Source organism: Crassostrea angulata, chromosome 10 (assembly GCF_025612915.1).
Source record: "Crassostrea angulata isolate pt1a10 chromosome 10, ASM2561291v2, whole genome shotgun sequence".
NCBI lineage: Eukaryota > Metazoa > Mollusca > Bivalvia > Ostreida > Ostreidae > Magallana > Magallana angulata.
In genome coordinates this window covers 19,506,871-19,523,988 of record NC_069120.1, presented here as the reverse complement: position 1 = coordinate 19,523,988, position 17,118 = coordinate 19,506,871, and the positions used below count along the sequence as shown (strand labels likewise).

Below are 17,118 nucleotides of genomic sequence, written 5' to 3'. Positions count from 1 at the left end.
TCAACTTCAGTACACCCTTTAGACATTTATCGCTTATCCATGCAGTATATGCTGATTAAGAGGCGATCTTTATTAACAGTCTGGGCGGACTCAGAAAACGGAGTAAACGGAAGTGATTTCTTAAAAGTAAAAATGCTCCGAAATAGGCGTTCGGTGCATGCACAGTTCATCAAAATAGCACATTTTACGTGAAAACAGGGCACTCAGGAAAATTGATCGTGCAATGCGGATTATTCATATGCAGGCCTTAAAACAAGTTTCAATGCTTTATAAGACATGTTTCTCAAAGTTGGTCTATTCTGTTTCCGTCATCCAAGTGTAAATTGAAGTTTTTGTATTTATTTTTCCCGTTGTTTACTGAAACATTTTCACAATTCTTTTGAAGTATAATTTAAAATTAACCATTTCTGTATCTTTCCAAATTTTTTTTTTACGCTGCTGAAGTATTTTATTATATTTTTCAATCACGTTTTCACGAAGAAGGGAGGCAACTCTTCATTATTTACATTAGTTACAAAACGGAAGTTGAGAAAATCGCAATGCATGACGGTGCCAAATACTCCGTTTTCGGAGTTTCCTCCGTTTTCAAAGTCCGCCCAGACTGATTAATACAGTTGTAATGCACGAAGAGGGTCGCAAAATAATTTTACCGATAAGTTTCATGCAGAACTTTCAGCTGATGTGACAGTTTGAAATAAATCCAAAAGGTTACTTCACATAACAATCGGCACCAATATACATGTATCTTGCAAGTTTCAACTATTACCTTTGTGCGTGAACTGTTCCACAGCAAACAAATTAATCTTTTGTAAGAGTGCATCAAAAATGGCCGCTTCGAACAAAGAACCTCGTTTCCGAGATGGAGTGTCATCATGTATGAATCTGGAATAACGAACCCGAATTTATAAACCGATTACACCCCCTTCATTTTTTTCGCTATTACTCAAGTTTGGAACCAAATTAGCCCTTAATTTATGCAATTTATATTTTCATTCCCATAGGGGTGATTCATGCTCAATTACGTTAAATTTGACTCAAAATGTCTTGAGAAGAAGATTTTTAAAAATGCACCCCCGTTTTTCTACAGTTTTGAGGTTTTCTCCGCTTTAAATAAAGATCAGTTTTTTATTTCTGCAATTTATATTTGCCTTCCCATAAGGATGCTTTGTGCCAAATTTGGTTAAAATTGGCTAAGCGGTTTTAGAGAAGATGTTCAAAATGTAAAAAGTTTACAGACGGACAGACAGACAGACGGACGACGGACAAAATGTGATTAGAATAGCTCACTTGAGCTTTCAGCTCAGGTGAGCTAATAAAAATAGTGAGTTCTATATCTATATCTCGCTTATTAATCGATCGATTGACAACTGACATCAATGTTTTGGTTAAACAACAGAAATACCTTAGAAAATGTGATCGTCTCTTGTTGTTAGACGAAAAGTTTTTAGTAACATATATTGTCTAAATAAGATCCTTCTGGTTACATATAAAATGTGCATAGGATTTATAATAAGGAAGTTGAATCAGACAACTTTGCCATAGTACTTGTTTCACGGAAGAGTTTATAATATATGGATATATTTTAGCTCTTGTTTGTTTTAAATATAGTAATCGATAACATATGACTTGTGTAAGTTTACAATAAAACGTTTAGAAAAACTTCCTCATTCTCAAAACTTAAAGAATAATAAAGACACGCACTGTATAGTTGAGCAAGGTAAGGAAACTGTTTTTGTTGTAAGTTTGTCTATACTAATTATATATATATATATATATATATATATATATATATATATATATATATATATATATATATATATATATATATATATATATACACAATGAATATGAACATATAATTCTATAAATTCAATATGGGCAGGTATATGTCAATTGTAGAATAATTGCAATATTTGTGCTTATTATATATGTATTAATAGATCTATGCAATGTGTATCGTTCCGATATGTTTTGTCTCTCAAAAATACAAAAGCAGTAAATATAAAATCCTGCATGTCATCTTGTTTGAAAAATAGATATATTTGTCTGTGTCTATGGAGTTTCAATTAAGATATATTTTCATTGAAACATAATGGATACTTTTTTGATTTAAGATAATCACTTTTTTGGACCTTAACCCCACTTCTAAATAGAAATTACTTTAATTTAAACTTATAGAATTAAAAAAGCCCATAAAAACAAACATTGGACGGATATATCGATGTATATCAAATTCAACACGGATTGTTTTGAATTGACATTTATATTTTTCTATGAAAATATAACTTTAATGGGTCTCCATACATACAGGAGTTCCAAGTATAGACAGGATTTTTCTTGTTCTAAAAATAGATCTCGTGCCGACTGATAAAAATATCGTACTCTATTTTGAGGCGAAGTTTCAACATAAATGTGCTAGATTCAAAATTCTTCTCAGCAAATGGTTGAAGAGATGACACCAATGAACTCCCTTCATAATTTTAAAAGATTTTTATTTTTAAATCTTCAAAATAAGTTTGCAGCTGCAAAAACGACCGTGTAGTGCGCGTCTTTGAAAGAAAATTTTTGTCTTGCATAAATAGCCGAGGGGTTAGCGCGGTGGCCGCTTACTGCTAGGAGAGTGGGTGCCAGAGGTCATGGGTTCAAAAGCACTAAAAACAAACAACACTTGATACCTATAGTGCCAGATTAAAAGACACACGGTTATAAAATGAGATATAAAAACACTAAAAATAACCAACGACAAGAACAATATAGTAAAATATTGTCAATCTTTCGGGAACACCCGTGCCTTTTTCAGGACAACAAAATAAAAACTGCAAATGAAAGGAGAAAAACATCTACAAAATAAGCACAAAAATAAAATCTAAACTTGAACTTTTTTTTGTCTTCAACAAAAAGTAAGGGGTTTTCGACAGCCCCTTTTTCCTTTTCATATTTTAAAAAAGTCAGAAAAATCACTTCTTAAAATTTCTCATATTTTTTTTCAATGCCTAAGTTTAACCTATTGCCTTATTCGAAAGTTATAGTGCAATGTCATAAAAAAGATAACTCTAGATTTTTACAAGTTGCTTTACTTTTAATTTCTGTTGGAATATTTTCAAAAAATCATATAAAACTAAGTATTGATTCCTCGGTCACAAAACGTGGTACGCTGAGAGTGTTTATGCTTTACATTCTAAGAGAAAGCAAGATAACTCTTTCGAAAAAAATTGACTTTATTTAAATGTAGTAATCTTTAGGCCTTAAAACCCCTATAAGGAGTGGAAAAGTGGCCCCTCGGACCATAATTTTAAGATTGTACCCTTTATTGCAAACAATAGACTGAAAAGATTTTGAAAATCGGAAGAAAAATAAAAAAGTTACAGCAAAAGGGCTGTTTTGAACGTTGACCCCCAGCAGGTCCCTAATGTTTTAAAATTATGTACCCAAAACCTTTTTTCGGTCTGTGCATTGTGTGTGTCATTATACTAGACTAGTGAAAAATTGTAATGTTTACTTGAAAACTTTTTGAGAAAACGTGGAACGCGTGATTTCAATTAAACATTGAAACTCCCATAGACGATTTTCATCAACCCATAGAACAGGTAGTACTCCTTATCTTATGTTGAGACTTAAAATGTATGTTAACTACTACTACGTTAACAATATCAAGGCGTCTTCTTAAATTTCTAAGGTCATTTGAATTTTTTGTTGTTTTTTTATCCCCCCTTTTCTCAAGTTTGAGGTCTAATATCTCAAAAACGATAAGATATAGAAAAACGTTTATACTGACAGATTTGTACAACTTGACAAGATACATCTTATTCTAACATTTGAATGCTCTAGCTTGTAAAAGCTGGAAGTTACGGAACCGGAAGTCCTAGACCTTACATACGCGTGTCATCAACAATTGCTTTAATACAGTTGCATAATTGTTTCAATATGTCTTTCCGTTTTAAAAAAATCGCTGACACAAATCCTGTCGAGAATAATAAAAAAAAAAGGTCGAAAACAATAGGTCCATTCGACCAAAAGTCGAAAAGCCCTAATAATATATAAAACTGCATCTTTGTATTAAATATTATACGTCCGAGAAAGAAAACTCGCGTCCGACGCAGCGGACGGTCCGTGTAGGAGTCACAGTCACTCTTAGAGAGACCGTTCGCTGCGTTGGATAATTTTAGTGCTTATTGCAGAAAAAGTACGTAATCTGCGTCAGTTGTTTATTTTTCTGCAACAATCGCTGCCTTCATAACTACATATAGTACAAAACACATAACGAAGCATTAAAATGTTTTCTCTCCGACAACATTCTTTCTGAGTATTTCCGTGTAAGCAAAATAAAAAGTACGTTAATTGTTGGTGTTGATAAAAAGGGTTCATAAACAAATTTTTCAATTTAACAATATAAAATTGTTTCCAGCTTTCAGTTTTTATGTTCAATTTTCGATCGATCTAGATATAATTTTTCGCAAAATCTACCTACCATGAAATAAGTACGTAATCTTAAGCGATAGTCTTGAATAATAGGTGACACTTTAAGAATTTAACACTCCTATATAACTAGCTTAATAACACGTAAGAAAGCAGTTTGCCAAGTCCAAGTTGATAAGTTTATTTCCATATCACAATGAATATAAATTGTTTCCCATTATTGCTTTTTTCTAATTCTATGATTCTATTTATAAATATCATTTTCAGAGGACATCCATCAATTCAACGTAATATTACTTACAATGGAATTGACTGCTTTTATAGCTACATGTATACTTCAATTTTTCATCGGTTTCAAAATAGTTGAAGGTAAGATAGATTATATCAAAAGTAACTTAAATTCTAATGATAAGTTTAATACACTTGAAATGTAAATTAAACATATAATAGAAGTGTATTAGTTTGTTAATTAAAAAATGAAAAGGAATGATCGACAAAGGTTAACAAAAAGAAATAGCTTACATAATTTTCTTTTTAATGCATTTTCACGTCGTGAAAGGCATTTTAAAAAAAAGAGATTGTTTCAAAAATACATTATATACTTTTTGTACAATGCATGCATTTTCACGTCGTAAAAGGCAAATTTAAAAAAAAGAGTTTGTTTAAATTTTTTTTTGACTACTTCATTGTGCTGTTGAATTCTAAAAAGGTCAATGTGACAGCAAAGGTACATGTGTCTGTCACTGTATAAACTGTATTTCTGGATGCATCACCTGTTTACCCGGATGGAGCGGATCTACAACAAACTACTGTCAAAAATGTAGAGTATATAGAGTATTATTTTGAAATACTATGTTCAGTGATAAATACAAGATTTTAAATACAAAGAATATATTCGATTACAAAACTTTCATATATATTTTCATGAAATGACATCATTTTTTTTTTTTTTAGCAAATACGTTTTATCAATTAAATGCAATGGATAAACTTCTTGATGGTGATTTAAATACTTACGAAATGGCTAAAGGTCAAGATCCATTTGTTCGAGTTCAATATAACTATTCCACAGAAATTGATCAACTAGACATTACTGCTGTTCTTGGTATGCTGATAAAAAAAGAATGATTTTAAAATGGCTTTCAAACCATTAGTGACAAAGCGTTTTATTACATTCAATTTACATCTTTTGGTAGAAAATGGTATAAACTACACAGTATTTGTTAAGCAACTGCCATATACACGTGATGAGCTGGATATTTGCAGCAAATTTAGATACAACAGTAGAAGTATTAAGAAAACTGTTACAGTCACATGTAACCGACCACAACAAGGGAAATACATTGAAATTGTTGCCTCAAGTTCCACAGAAACAACTCTAAAAGTGTTTGAAATTGAGCGGTTTGGTAGGTTCAAAACATTTAAAATAGCCATTATATAGATACATATGAACTTAAACTGGTGTTGATTACTTAAGTCATATATGCTGAGAAGTATTAATATCTGAATTTAATAATTTATAGATGTGATTTAAAGTAAATCTTATGTCATGCATTGTCGTATTTCATTTGTATGATATTTTACAACACAAAATATATTTACTATTTATTCTGTCACTTTGTCCAACTGTAGAATGCGCAAATGGTACTTACGGTGGAAACTGTAGCAAACTTTGCTCGGACGGCTGTAACAAACAATGTGATAAAAATACGGGCGACTGTATTTGTAAAGGCGGTCGCTGGGGAAACCTTTGTAATGGGACATGTCCTTCGTTTTGTGATAAAAACACGTGCAATTCTAATACAGGTGATTGTTTCAGTTGTATTTCTGGATATTATGGAGTGAGATGTGACAAGAAATGTTCTTCAGGATGTCAAGATTCTTGTAACATGACATCGGGATTCTGCATAAGCAAACCGGGGTTCTATTCAACCAACTGCTCATTGCAGTGTCCAACAACGTGTTTAAATGGTGAGTGTCATTTTATAAATAGTGCCTGTTTAGCTATTTGAACACCATTTCTAGATTTAAAAAATTGTCTCATTTTAAAAGCAGCCCTTGTTTAAAAAATGTCGGAGTTAAAATAGAGTATATAATCGATATCTTGTGCGGAAAAATAATACATTCTTGTTTCTTTACACCTTTAGATTATTTTACAAATATGATTCACGACATTTTGATTATACATGTATTTACTTCGACTTATTTGATTCCGGTAAAATGCGTTTTAACTGTCTCTTATCTAAATTTCAAGTTAACTAATTTGCTCCATATTAAGACATTTAAACCAGTTTAAGTGTTCCCTATACCGTTTTGATAAATGAACATAATTAAACCAACAACCGACCTACATGTTCAATTGATCTATGAATAACCGGGAGAGTCCACAGCATCTATATGTCTGTATGTGGCGCAAGCGGCTAGAAAAGGATAATCTTTTAAAATCGTGTAATTGCACCAGCGGTTGTTCTGAAATCATTTAAATATTTACGTAAACCACGGAATTGTTTATTGTTACACCAATGTGAATTGAGAATCGTCTGAAGAGTCAAGGTCATTGCTAATTCTTACATGTATTTACTGATGCGCCGCCTTAAAGCTATATTGGAGTCATCATTGTTCGTGGGAGACCAATGTTCGTGGCTTTCGTGGGTATCCCTTGTACACGAATTTAAATCCCCACGAACGTGTATACAAGCATTTGTTAAGAATTTTTTTTACAAAATAGAAATTGCTACCTACGTAATCACGTCCCCACGAACCAGAAAAGTTTTGGCTACCCACAAACATTGATCCCCACGAATAAAAATGAGTCCACAGTGTATCACATGTTTAACGAATGTTTACAACAAAGAATTGTTTGTGATTTTTCATCAAGCTACTTAAGTTAGAAACTGTCTGCAAATTATTCAGTTTAATTCAAACGAGTTTAAAAGAATTTAATTACCTGAATATGAGAGTGAGGTGAAAAGTAACGGATTAGTTAGACAACTTGTATCTTGACATTTTTCTTTCAACTCTATTTCTCCTTATCTCAGACTAACTCATCCTACGATTATTAGACTACAGAGATTATTGATATTTCGGTATCTCTAAACTGACCATCGCCATGATAAACGCTAATCTATTCTTTTAATCCGCTGGTGTTATGAAATAACATTTTCTCTTTTAGACAGATAGTCAAACAAACTTGTAATCTTAAAAACATTTTCATTTTATCCTAATTTTTCAACACTTTCTAAAAGATACATCTGATTACTTTATGAATATTTCTTAATCACTATTAAAACTTTAATTAAGATTTATTTAGTTATTATTCTATCACAGTCGGAATAAACACAAAAATTAAGAAATATGTAAAAGAAAAAAAAAAGGGCAATTAAAGAGCAAGCTAAACTAAAGATTTTTCAATTTTTATTAAAGGGGGTGTTGAGGTGAAAATAAGTGGTATTATGTACATGTACGCATGCAGAATTCTTCTTCAGAGGCAATTATAATATTCGGGCCCGTCTAAAGATCAACAGTATCTGTAGAGCAAAATCCTTGTGGGGTCAAGGGGACTAATCATTCGGAAGTTCTTAATTTTTTTTAGATTTTAAATGGGCAAAGTCACGATTTTTGTCAAATATTATTTTTTTTATTTTATATTTGTTAACAATGCTTAAGAAATTTATTTCTTATGATCAACAAAAATTTAAGTGGCAGTCGTATAGTTATTTGCAAGATATATACAGAGCTAAAAGATTATTTGTTATGTAAACAGGGTTGGTGGAATGTTTTTGTTTACATTGGTTCAACTAACCGATAGAAGTTATTTTTAAGCAGATGCTTCTATTTCCTAATTTGTATTTAACATGAATAAACAAGTAATGCAAATTGCAACTCACGAAAGACTTTTTTGTAACAAATCTTGTTTTTTAACAACTCGATGGTTCTCTCTCTCTCTCTCTCTCTCTCTCTCTCTCTCTCTCTCTCTCTCTCTGAAGCATTTTCAAAATGGGGGTTGCAAGCCCCGTAACCGCCCCCTTTTTATCCGCCACTGAATACGCTAAGTAATTTTTAAAAAACAACAACTACGACTGTGGCATAAAGATCAAACAAAATGAAGAAAAGGTTATCCCGAAATTCATAGGTAAGTAAACAGTGTATATTTCAAAATTTTTATGAACTAGCGTTAAAAATTTTACATTATGTACTCACTTCCTTGGCACTTAATAAAACTTACAAGTGCACATACCACGACAGGACATAGCACTTTTTTGACCGGAAGTAAATGCACAGACCTGGCCGGAACATAAATGTACGTTGTTATATGGTATTTATAACCTGCAAAAGATCACCGGTAAGTATATAAAAATCATTATGCCATTCAGTCTGTTTGTCTGCAACCTTTTTTTTTTTTAAATAACGATGTCCTGCAAACTTTAATTGTTTTAATTGTAAATGGATTCGTAATGTTTATTGTTTCGTAATTACCAACATACGTGTACAATAAATACACAAGTCATTTATTGTAGTAAACATTTCATTACAAATATTACATTAAATTCATTACATATAATGTAAATGCATGAAAAGCTTAAAAAACATTCAAGTATGATTAATTACAGATGGATTCGATTGTTTTGCTACATGTACTTCAATTATTCAACATTTTTTATATTACATGTACCCAAGGTAAGACTGCCTGACAAACTCAACTATTTACAAAATAAAGTTAATATTTTTATAGAAAAGTAATCAAAAATTAGTTTGCATGACCATTTATTGGCAAGTGTAACGAAAAATGTTGACCCATGTTAAAAACTGACACGGGGGTGATATTTAAACGTTGAATATTGATCCGGGAGTGTTTTTTAACGTTGAAAACTGAGACCAAAAGTCGTTGAAATAATACTCGGGGTCATTTTTCAACAGCTTGATTTTTTTCTCATCTCATAATCTCTACCCGTTGAAAAATGACCTTGTTGAAAACTGACCCCAACTACACAGTTTTGAAATGTCTTTAAACTGGAATTTGCTGTACGCGATTTGAAAGAATCTACTTAAAATGTTCAGGCACTTTTTCGTATTAAGGTGGTATTGGACATTTCTTAGGCACTAGATAACAATTTCTTTAACGGAATTTTGAACTGTAATAAATATACAGAGAGAGAGACTGCGCCTAGTTAAAGCAACAAGAGCATCAATTTTTAATGCATTTTAAAAAACTGTAATTTAGTGACCAAAAAATAGTAATACAATCGATGTCAAGTTTGAGTAAAAAAAAATCTATTTATAGTTTTAAATGTAAGCAAAATTACATAATTTTTATCATGTACAACAGTTATATTGCTATAGATTAAAAAAATATCTCACAAGTTGACTTAAATATCTCACAAGTCAACATAAATATCTGACTACAGATAAAACTATGCTTCCATAATAAACAAACCGAAGATAAACTTTATAAAGAAAATTTGAAGATTACTCTTTACAATCAATCATATGCATGGCATTGCATTCAGCTTGCATTTCCCTTTCTTCTGCGCCTGTCAAACAGTAACCGATGCTGTTGTTTTTCTGTGGTTTCAGCACATTGTTTAATTCAGACGCAACTCATGATTAAATACCGACAATGCATTATTCACAATTTTTTGCCAATGTGCAGACAGAATTAATGTAAGTTTCTTTTCACGTTCCTTAGAGTTCTCTAATTTACTGAGTCGCTGGACCGAGCAGACGTGTTTTTCACAAAGCATTTTTTGAAGGTAAAGTTAGAAGTAAAATTCTCTTATCATTATTTAAAAACACTAGATTTTGTGAACTGCATTTTTTTTTGTACTTGTAAATGCACTAAATTAATAAAATATTTTTATGTTGCACGTGACACTGTTTTTTTAGAAGAAAATATATAAATCATATATGAATGATAAATTCATGTACAAGTTTAATAGTGAACAAAAACGAATCAGAATCCTTGCTTATAACAGGACACTGTCATAAGATATACACATACTACACCGTCCGGTTTTCTAAGAATAGTTGATGACCGACTGTGTTCATCTTTGTTTAACACGTCATTAAAAAACAGTTTGAATTCAATCAATAATTTTAATAATGATTTTTAAATTTTAAGTTTCAGTGACAAAGCTCCAGATGCGGAGCCCCGCCGGCCTTTGGCTGGTCGCGTGGCTGACCGCCGCTGTTCTGTCCTCCGCCCTCGGCCAGACTTGTCAGAGGTCGACGCTTCCTTGGCGAACAGCCGACGGAACCGACCCTGTGAAAATGGCGCGAGGAAACGTGACGGTGGTGGCGCTGCTGTTGGCCAGCTGACCTATGTGTCAGCAGCAGGCAGAAGGGTAAGAACCTAAACCGAATTTAAAAAATATCAATTTCGAAGATTTTCTTTGCCCCTTCCTAGAAAATGCATTATTTTAAGATACTACACTTACCTTATGCTTAAATATACCCCCGTCTGAAATATTATTTATATAATGTGATTTCTTTCGTTTGAAGAACGAATAAGACATGGTAATTGTAATGAATGTATTCCGGAAATATAAAGTTTTCAAATCGAATACCTTTATTGGTATGTTTAGTCACGCGGTTCAATAGAATCGGTTTCTTTAGGGCGACACGTAGAGATTCAGTTTGATGAGTCCAACTTATAACTTCATTTTGATATTTAATAGTGTATGTATCAGTAAATACATTAAAGCTGTTGCGTGTCGTTGCTAGTCCATTGAATGTGTTGTTGTTTTATTGCTGATTCGTATTAGAAATGAATGGGTTTTAAATGAGAATTAGTGTGTAAGCGTAATAATTAGAAATACAATTAATAAAAACAGATTACATCATGCCTTACTTGAGTCGCAATCTTCACACTCCTATTTAGCTTGTAACGCTGTCATTTTCTTGACAATTATGTTGTACATTTATCAAATATTATGCAATTCTCGAATGCAAAATTTTAAGCTATCAACGTAATTAAATTCCAAGCCTTAAAAGTCCTTCAGTAATAAAGGATAACACCAATTTCAGAAAAGGAAACGATTGTCATGAACCAACACTCTATTCATTCTCTCAAATCGAAAAACTAACTATTTACTTTCATTCTTTTTACAGTTTGGAAAAACTGATGACATCGTATCAAAATATAGGTAAAAGGGACATCTCATTTTTCATTGTCAACCATGCGAGAGGAGAAGATTCTGTTAACGAACTGACTAAGCCAGTGTCATTTCCGGTCTACCAAGATGACAACACTTCGATGATACAACAGACACTCAACGCTAGCATAGACGACCTATTCCTTTATGACAGGTAGAAAGTAAAGCCTGTACTTTGGATAGATTTTGTCTTAAACGCAGGTATAAACGAAAAATATGATGTATTTGTACCTTATCTTCGTATAACAGCATATTTAGAAGTAAAACTATGAAGTGAAAATTATTCCCCTGGTCGTAATAATTGAACAAAAAACAAAAAACCCAACAAACAAGAGAAAAGATGTCAATGTGACAGCAAACCGGATTTTCTTTTGTGTGAACAGTATCCATATTCTAAATTGATAAACACTACCTCTCCAGAGGAATGGGGGTACTCTGTATGCAATACTTTGCCAAAAAATAACTTAGTCCAACAGCTGGTATTTTTTCCCATTAATTATCAAAAAATTACCACTTTTTCCATTTCAATAACCGGGTTTTCCTTTTGGAAAAACCGATTAAAAGGGGGCCAATATAGAAAGCCTTTTAAAAAGACATTTGCTTACTAGAGCAAGCGAGTTTTCAAATGTTAAAATTTATCAATATTTCAGTAATTATTATTTTTTTTTAGATGCGGCACACTTGTATATCACTTGAGAAAACCTGAAAGTCTCGTGTCTCATGGAACCATGCAAACCAACTTGCTGACTACCTACTTAAGGAACCCTTGCAAATGTACTGAAAAATTCAAATCAAAGGTTTCAACCAAGCCAACTCTATATCAACTCCAAAGGCAGGCGGTCAGTTCGCTATCTTCCATCATTCGTCGACGCAGGCATGTATTAAACCACTTTGGTACATCGTTGGTGTCAACAAACAATGTTCCTTCTCGCAACGATCGTCCTTCAGATTGACCGAACAGCAGATGACGCAGGCATGTATTAAACCACTTTGGTACATCGTTGCGCGTTCCTTCAGACAATGTTCCTCAAGAATGACCGAATAGCAGATGACGCAGGCATTAGTCTAAAATAGTTGGTACACAGAATAGCGTTCCTTCAGACAATGTTCCTCCTCTAGAATGACAGAATAGCAGATGACGCAGGCATGTATCACGTATATTTGGTTCATCGTTGATATTCATGAACAACATGTCTTTTCGGAACGGTCGCGTTGCAAACTAAACGGCCTGCGGATGCATTGCCCTACGTCAAATTGAGTAATTTTCTGACCATGTCAAAAGCGCTTTTTTGTCTCTTAGAGAGTGGTTCACTGCCTTAAAAAAATGAAGCAATTACCAGTACCAGTACGAGACATTTTAAGACAGTTACAAGTAAATCCCGGGGAAACGAACTCGCGGACCTGACAGTGATATTAGGATTATGGTGACTGACAATGACAGCAGTTCATCAACACGTTACAGTGACCCCATTCGTTGATTCATATTTCAGCTCCTGTTGTCCCATTGCGTTGACTGGCCACTGACAATATGACCTATTCAAACAGACAGAACGCGTAACTGACAATGATAGGGCGATCATGTGTTAATCCCGATAAACAGCGTAGAATCATTACAATGTCAAAAGGTCTTGACAGTGGCAGACCCAGTTCTCGTGATGCTCTGTGTGACAGGAAAGAGCCAGTCACGCCTTTAAGTACTGTCTTTGACAACCGACAGTGACAATATTAGAAAGCAAGATCGAACTCGTTAAATCGTCTCTACTGGTATCTACGCTTCATGATCGAGAGGCAATGATAATGTAAAGTCTGCCCGAATGTTGACGAAGGCAATACATGTAATTTTTTTTAACTGAAAAGTGTAATGAGTCTTTACTCCCATGTTGTATAGAGCATCTGTAATCAGTGCCATGAAGATCATTCCGTTTCGTCCTCTGTCAATGACGATTTCTAGATAAAACCCAACAGGTCTCCGGGGGTCTGATCCAATCAGAGGACGGCGGGATATGTGAAATCTTTCTGATGACATTGAATTTCGAGATACTTTATACAATACATTTTATATACTTCATCCCAGTGCCATTTCCTGAGGCCTGTTAGAAAAAGGTTTTTAAGTTATCAATTTAAAAAAATCAAAAAGAATTTTAAACTACCTTTCACCTAATTTTAATTTCTGTTATTAACTCCTCTTTATTTGTTTTAAGTAGAATCTATCTCCTGTCATCATATTTTCAGTGTAAAAGTTGTAATAGTTTTATGCTTGAATGTTTTTATCAATGAGAAAAAATCATATCTATTTGGATCCTGCTGTATCTGACCATGAAATTTCACCCCGAAACTTTAAAAAGAGGGGTGATTTTGAACAATTAAGATAAATAAGCAGTATCCACATAGCTACGTTTTTTCTCTGTATGATCAGTGTACTAGTACATATATTTCTTTCCAACGCCAAAAATGTTGTATACTTGAAAAATAAAGATAAAAACTAACAATTGCTTTGTGTAGTTGGTTTCCTTCAATAATCTGTATTTTATTCCTGCGAAATGAGTGTACAACTTGGGACTACATCTATATTAGGTTTATGGGGGCCATATGCAAATTACATCGGGGTTATTAATTAGACAGATATTTCTTAAATTCCAACGATATAAGCAAAGGAGCAAAAATATTACAATTTTGATAGAGGCTTACATGCTATTATAATACACAAGCTTTAAGTAAAGAATAAATACAATTCGTGACAAATATGGCCCCTTATCAAATCTTTCAATCACAATTCATTGCAAAGTGTACTTGAAGTAGAGATTAAATTTAGTCTTATTTGAATGAAATATGCAGAACCTGTAAAAATAACCAAAGAAAGCTGCTTTCATCCTTTTTATTTGCCCCTTAAATAATGAATACAAATACACTGTGTTTGTATCTAAAAGCACATACTATCTTACATTTAGTTACAACAAATCTCATCACTATTATACAGTCTTACAAGATTCAAGAGAAGATATTGATAAATTTCAAAATATACATGATATGCACGCTATACACACAACATTTTCAGATTCATTTAAAAAATGGTGATGTCTAAATATATAGAATTATATTACACTTTCAATGCATTTAAATACAATGCAGTATTTTTTTAATTTGTATAATTATGTATGTATTGTACTCATACACACTGCACTAAAAACAACCAAGTAGTCTGAAGCTGAAGGAAATTTAAGATGTTTCCATTTTGTTGATAAAATCACCATTAAAATGTACATGGGACTAGAAAATTTCATCATTAAGTGGGTATAGGGTCACAATTCATGCACATTTTCTTCAAGATAAAAGTTCAAACCAATTTGGTACTACATAGTACTTCACTATTTTACTGGTACATAATAAAAAAGAAAAGATGTCTTCGTGCATCAGCAAATCTCGATGACCCCAAAGATTGCAAGCATTTTATAAGTAAATTGTTTCTTAAGTATATAAATTCACCTGAATTGATTAATCTTGACATCATTCTTTAAGCCAGATACCATGTTGCAAATATGTAATAGCCAGTATTTACAACAAATCAAAATTGAAAAATTTCATTAAGGAGGCTGGGTACAGTCAACAAATAAACCATCAGATGGTCCTTAAGGTAGTCCTATACTCAGCAGTAAATGGTCTCAATCATTGGAGGCTTAGCTTTAAAAGACAGATATGCATTATAGCAAATTGAATACATGCCTAAGAAATCTGTATGTTTACATGCTAGATTTTTTGTTATCACCTCTCAGAAAGGTGTACCCCCTTGCAAATATCATTAACAATGACGAAATTTGCCAGACGTCCATTTTTTCCTAAAAAAATTATTACCAACTTTGGGGAAATTAGAACTGGATATACAAAATGGAGTATGAACATTTACTTAAACCATGTCACATCAAAATTTTTGTGCAAGTTGTTTGAGTAAGTATCCTTTAAGGGACTGATGCATCAAAATAAAATACAAAAAATTTGATGCTGGTATCGTGTGTGGTCATTTTTTATTTTTTCATAGACTCAAACCTAAATTCATGGTGTTTATTCTGTAGAATGCATCTTAGAAAAAGATTTGGTAAAATAAATCATAGGTTGACGGATTACTTTTAAGGCCATAAGTTCTTAAGCAAAGAGACCCTAAAGAAAAAATCCGTAAAAATCACATTTTACTACAGTTTTCTGCAGAGGTATGTCAACAATGTTGGATATTGTTTAATCATTAATTAATCATTGCTTAATTAAATATGAATTAGCTTCTGTCTCTAAATTTTTACCGGTTTTATTAAACAAGAGGCCAATTGGCCTTAACGGTCACCTGAGTAACATATATCCAATACACAAACTTGTCGTGGAGTCTCATATATGCATCTAATTAATTAGGTTTCATACTGGAGTAGAAAAATTATAAATTTGTAATGACAACCACATTTAATTCAAAAAGAACTATGAAACCTATAATTTTGGTGAAAAACTAAAACATCTGGTCTACAAAATAATGAATTTAGTTTTCCTTTCAGGTGTGTGGGAGTAAAGAAGATAATTTTTTAACGTTATATGCATTAACATCTATACATCCATTTTGGCCCTGCCCTAGAGTCAAAACCCATACCCCAGGGGACATGAAAATTAAAATTTCAGTAGAGGACTTCCTGGTAAACATAATTATTAGCCGTTTTTTTTTTATACAGATGTGTGAGAATAGAGAAGAAGATTTTTAAACATTATATGCATTAACACTTTATTGCCATATTGCCCCCCCCCCCCTCATGTCCTGACCCAGGGGCCATGAATTTCACAATTTAGGTAAAGGAGATTGTGGATATCATAACCATGTATTCAGTTTTTTGCCCACATGTGTGGGAGTAGAGAAGAAGATTTTTTAAGATTTAAATCATTTTTACTATATGGCCATATTGGCCCCACCCTAGAGCATGAACACCTAACAAAGGGGTCGTGAATTTCACAATTAAGGTTGAGGGCTTCATGGACATCATAATCATGCATTTAGTTTTTAACAAATATATATGGGAGTAGAGAAGAAGATTTTCTAAGATTTAATACATTTTTACTATTTGGCCATATCGGCCCCACCCTAGAGCCTGAACCCCTGACCGAGGGGTCGTGAATTTCACAATTAAGGTAGAGGGCTTCATGGACATCATAAACATGCATTTAGTATTTAACAAATATATATGGGAGTAGAGAAGAAGATTTTCTAAGATTTAATATATTTTTACTATTTGGCCATACTGGCCCCACCCTAGAGCCTGAACCCCTGACCCAGGGGTCATGAATTTCACAATCTAGGTTGAGGGCTTCATGGACATCATAATCATGCATTTAGTACCGGTATTTAACAAATATATATGAGAGTAGAGAAGAAGATTTTCTAAGATTTAATACATTTTTACTATATGGCCATATTGGCCCCACCCTAGAGCATGAACACCTAACAAAGGGGTCATGAATTTCACAATTTAGGTTGAGGGCTTCATGGACATCATTATCATGCATTTAGTTTTTAACAAATATATATG

The 17,118-nt window shown here is 32.9% G+C and overlaps 1 protein-coding gene across 1 annotated transcript; it reads left to right on the top strand.

Moving 5' to 3' along the window:
- The first annotated feature begins 1,613 nt into the window (after positions 1-1,613).
- Positions 1,614-14,055, top strand: LOC128167752 (tyrosine-protein kinase receptor Tie-2-like). The gene is made up of 10 exons (XM_052833643.1): positions 1,614-1,717; positions 4,684-4,785; positions 5,126-5,236; positions 5,371-5,520; positions 5,612-5,821; positions 6,048-6,386; positions 10,102-10,165; positions 10,534-10,756; positions 11,523-11,720; positions 12,237-14,055. The coding sequence occupies exons 2-7, from the start codon at positions 4,719-4,721 to the stop codon at positions 10,161-10,163; spliced, it is 939 nt and encodes a 312-aa protein (XP_052689603.1). The 5' UTR covers positions 1,614-1,717; positions 4,684-4,718; the 3' UTR covers positions 10,164-10,165; positions 10,534-10,756; positions 11,523-11,720; positions 12,237-14,055.
- Positions 14,056-17,118: the final 3,063 nt, after the last annotated feature.

What these genes read in the sequence shown, in the direction of transcription:
- LOC128167752 (XM_052833643.1), top strand. Translation starts at nt 4,719, where the DNA reads ATGGAATTGACTGCTTTTATAGCTACATGTATACTTCAATTTTTCATC. An exon ending in CGGTTTCAAAATAGTTGAAG is followed by an intron (nt 4,786 to 5,125) that starts GTAAGATAGATT and finishes AATTCTAAAAAG; the next exon opens with GTCAATGTGACAGCAAAGGT. An exon ending in TCCAACAACGTGTTTAAATG is followed by an intron (nt 6,387 to 10,101) that starts GTGAGTGTCATT and finishes CACGTTCCTTAG; the next exon opens with AGTTCTCTAATTTACTGAGT.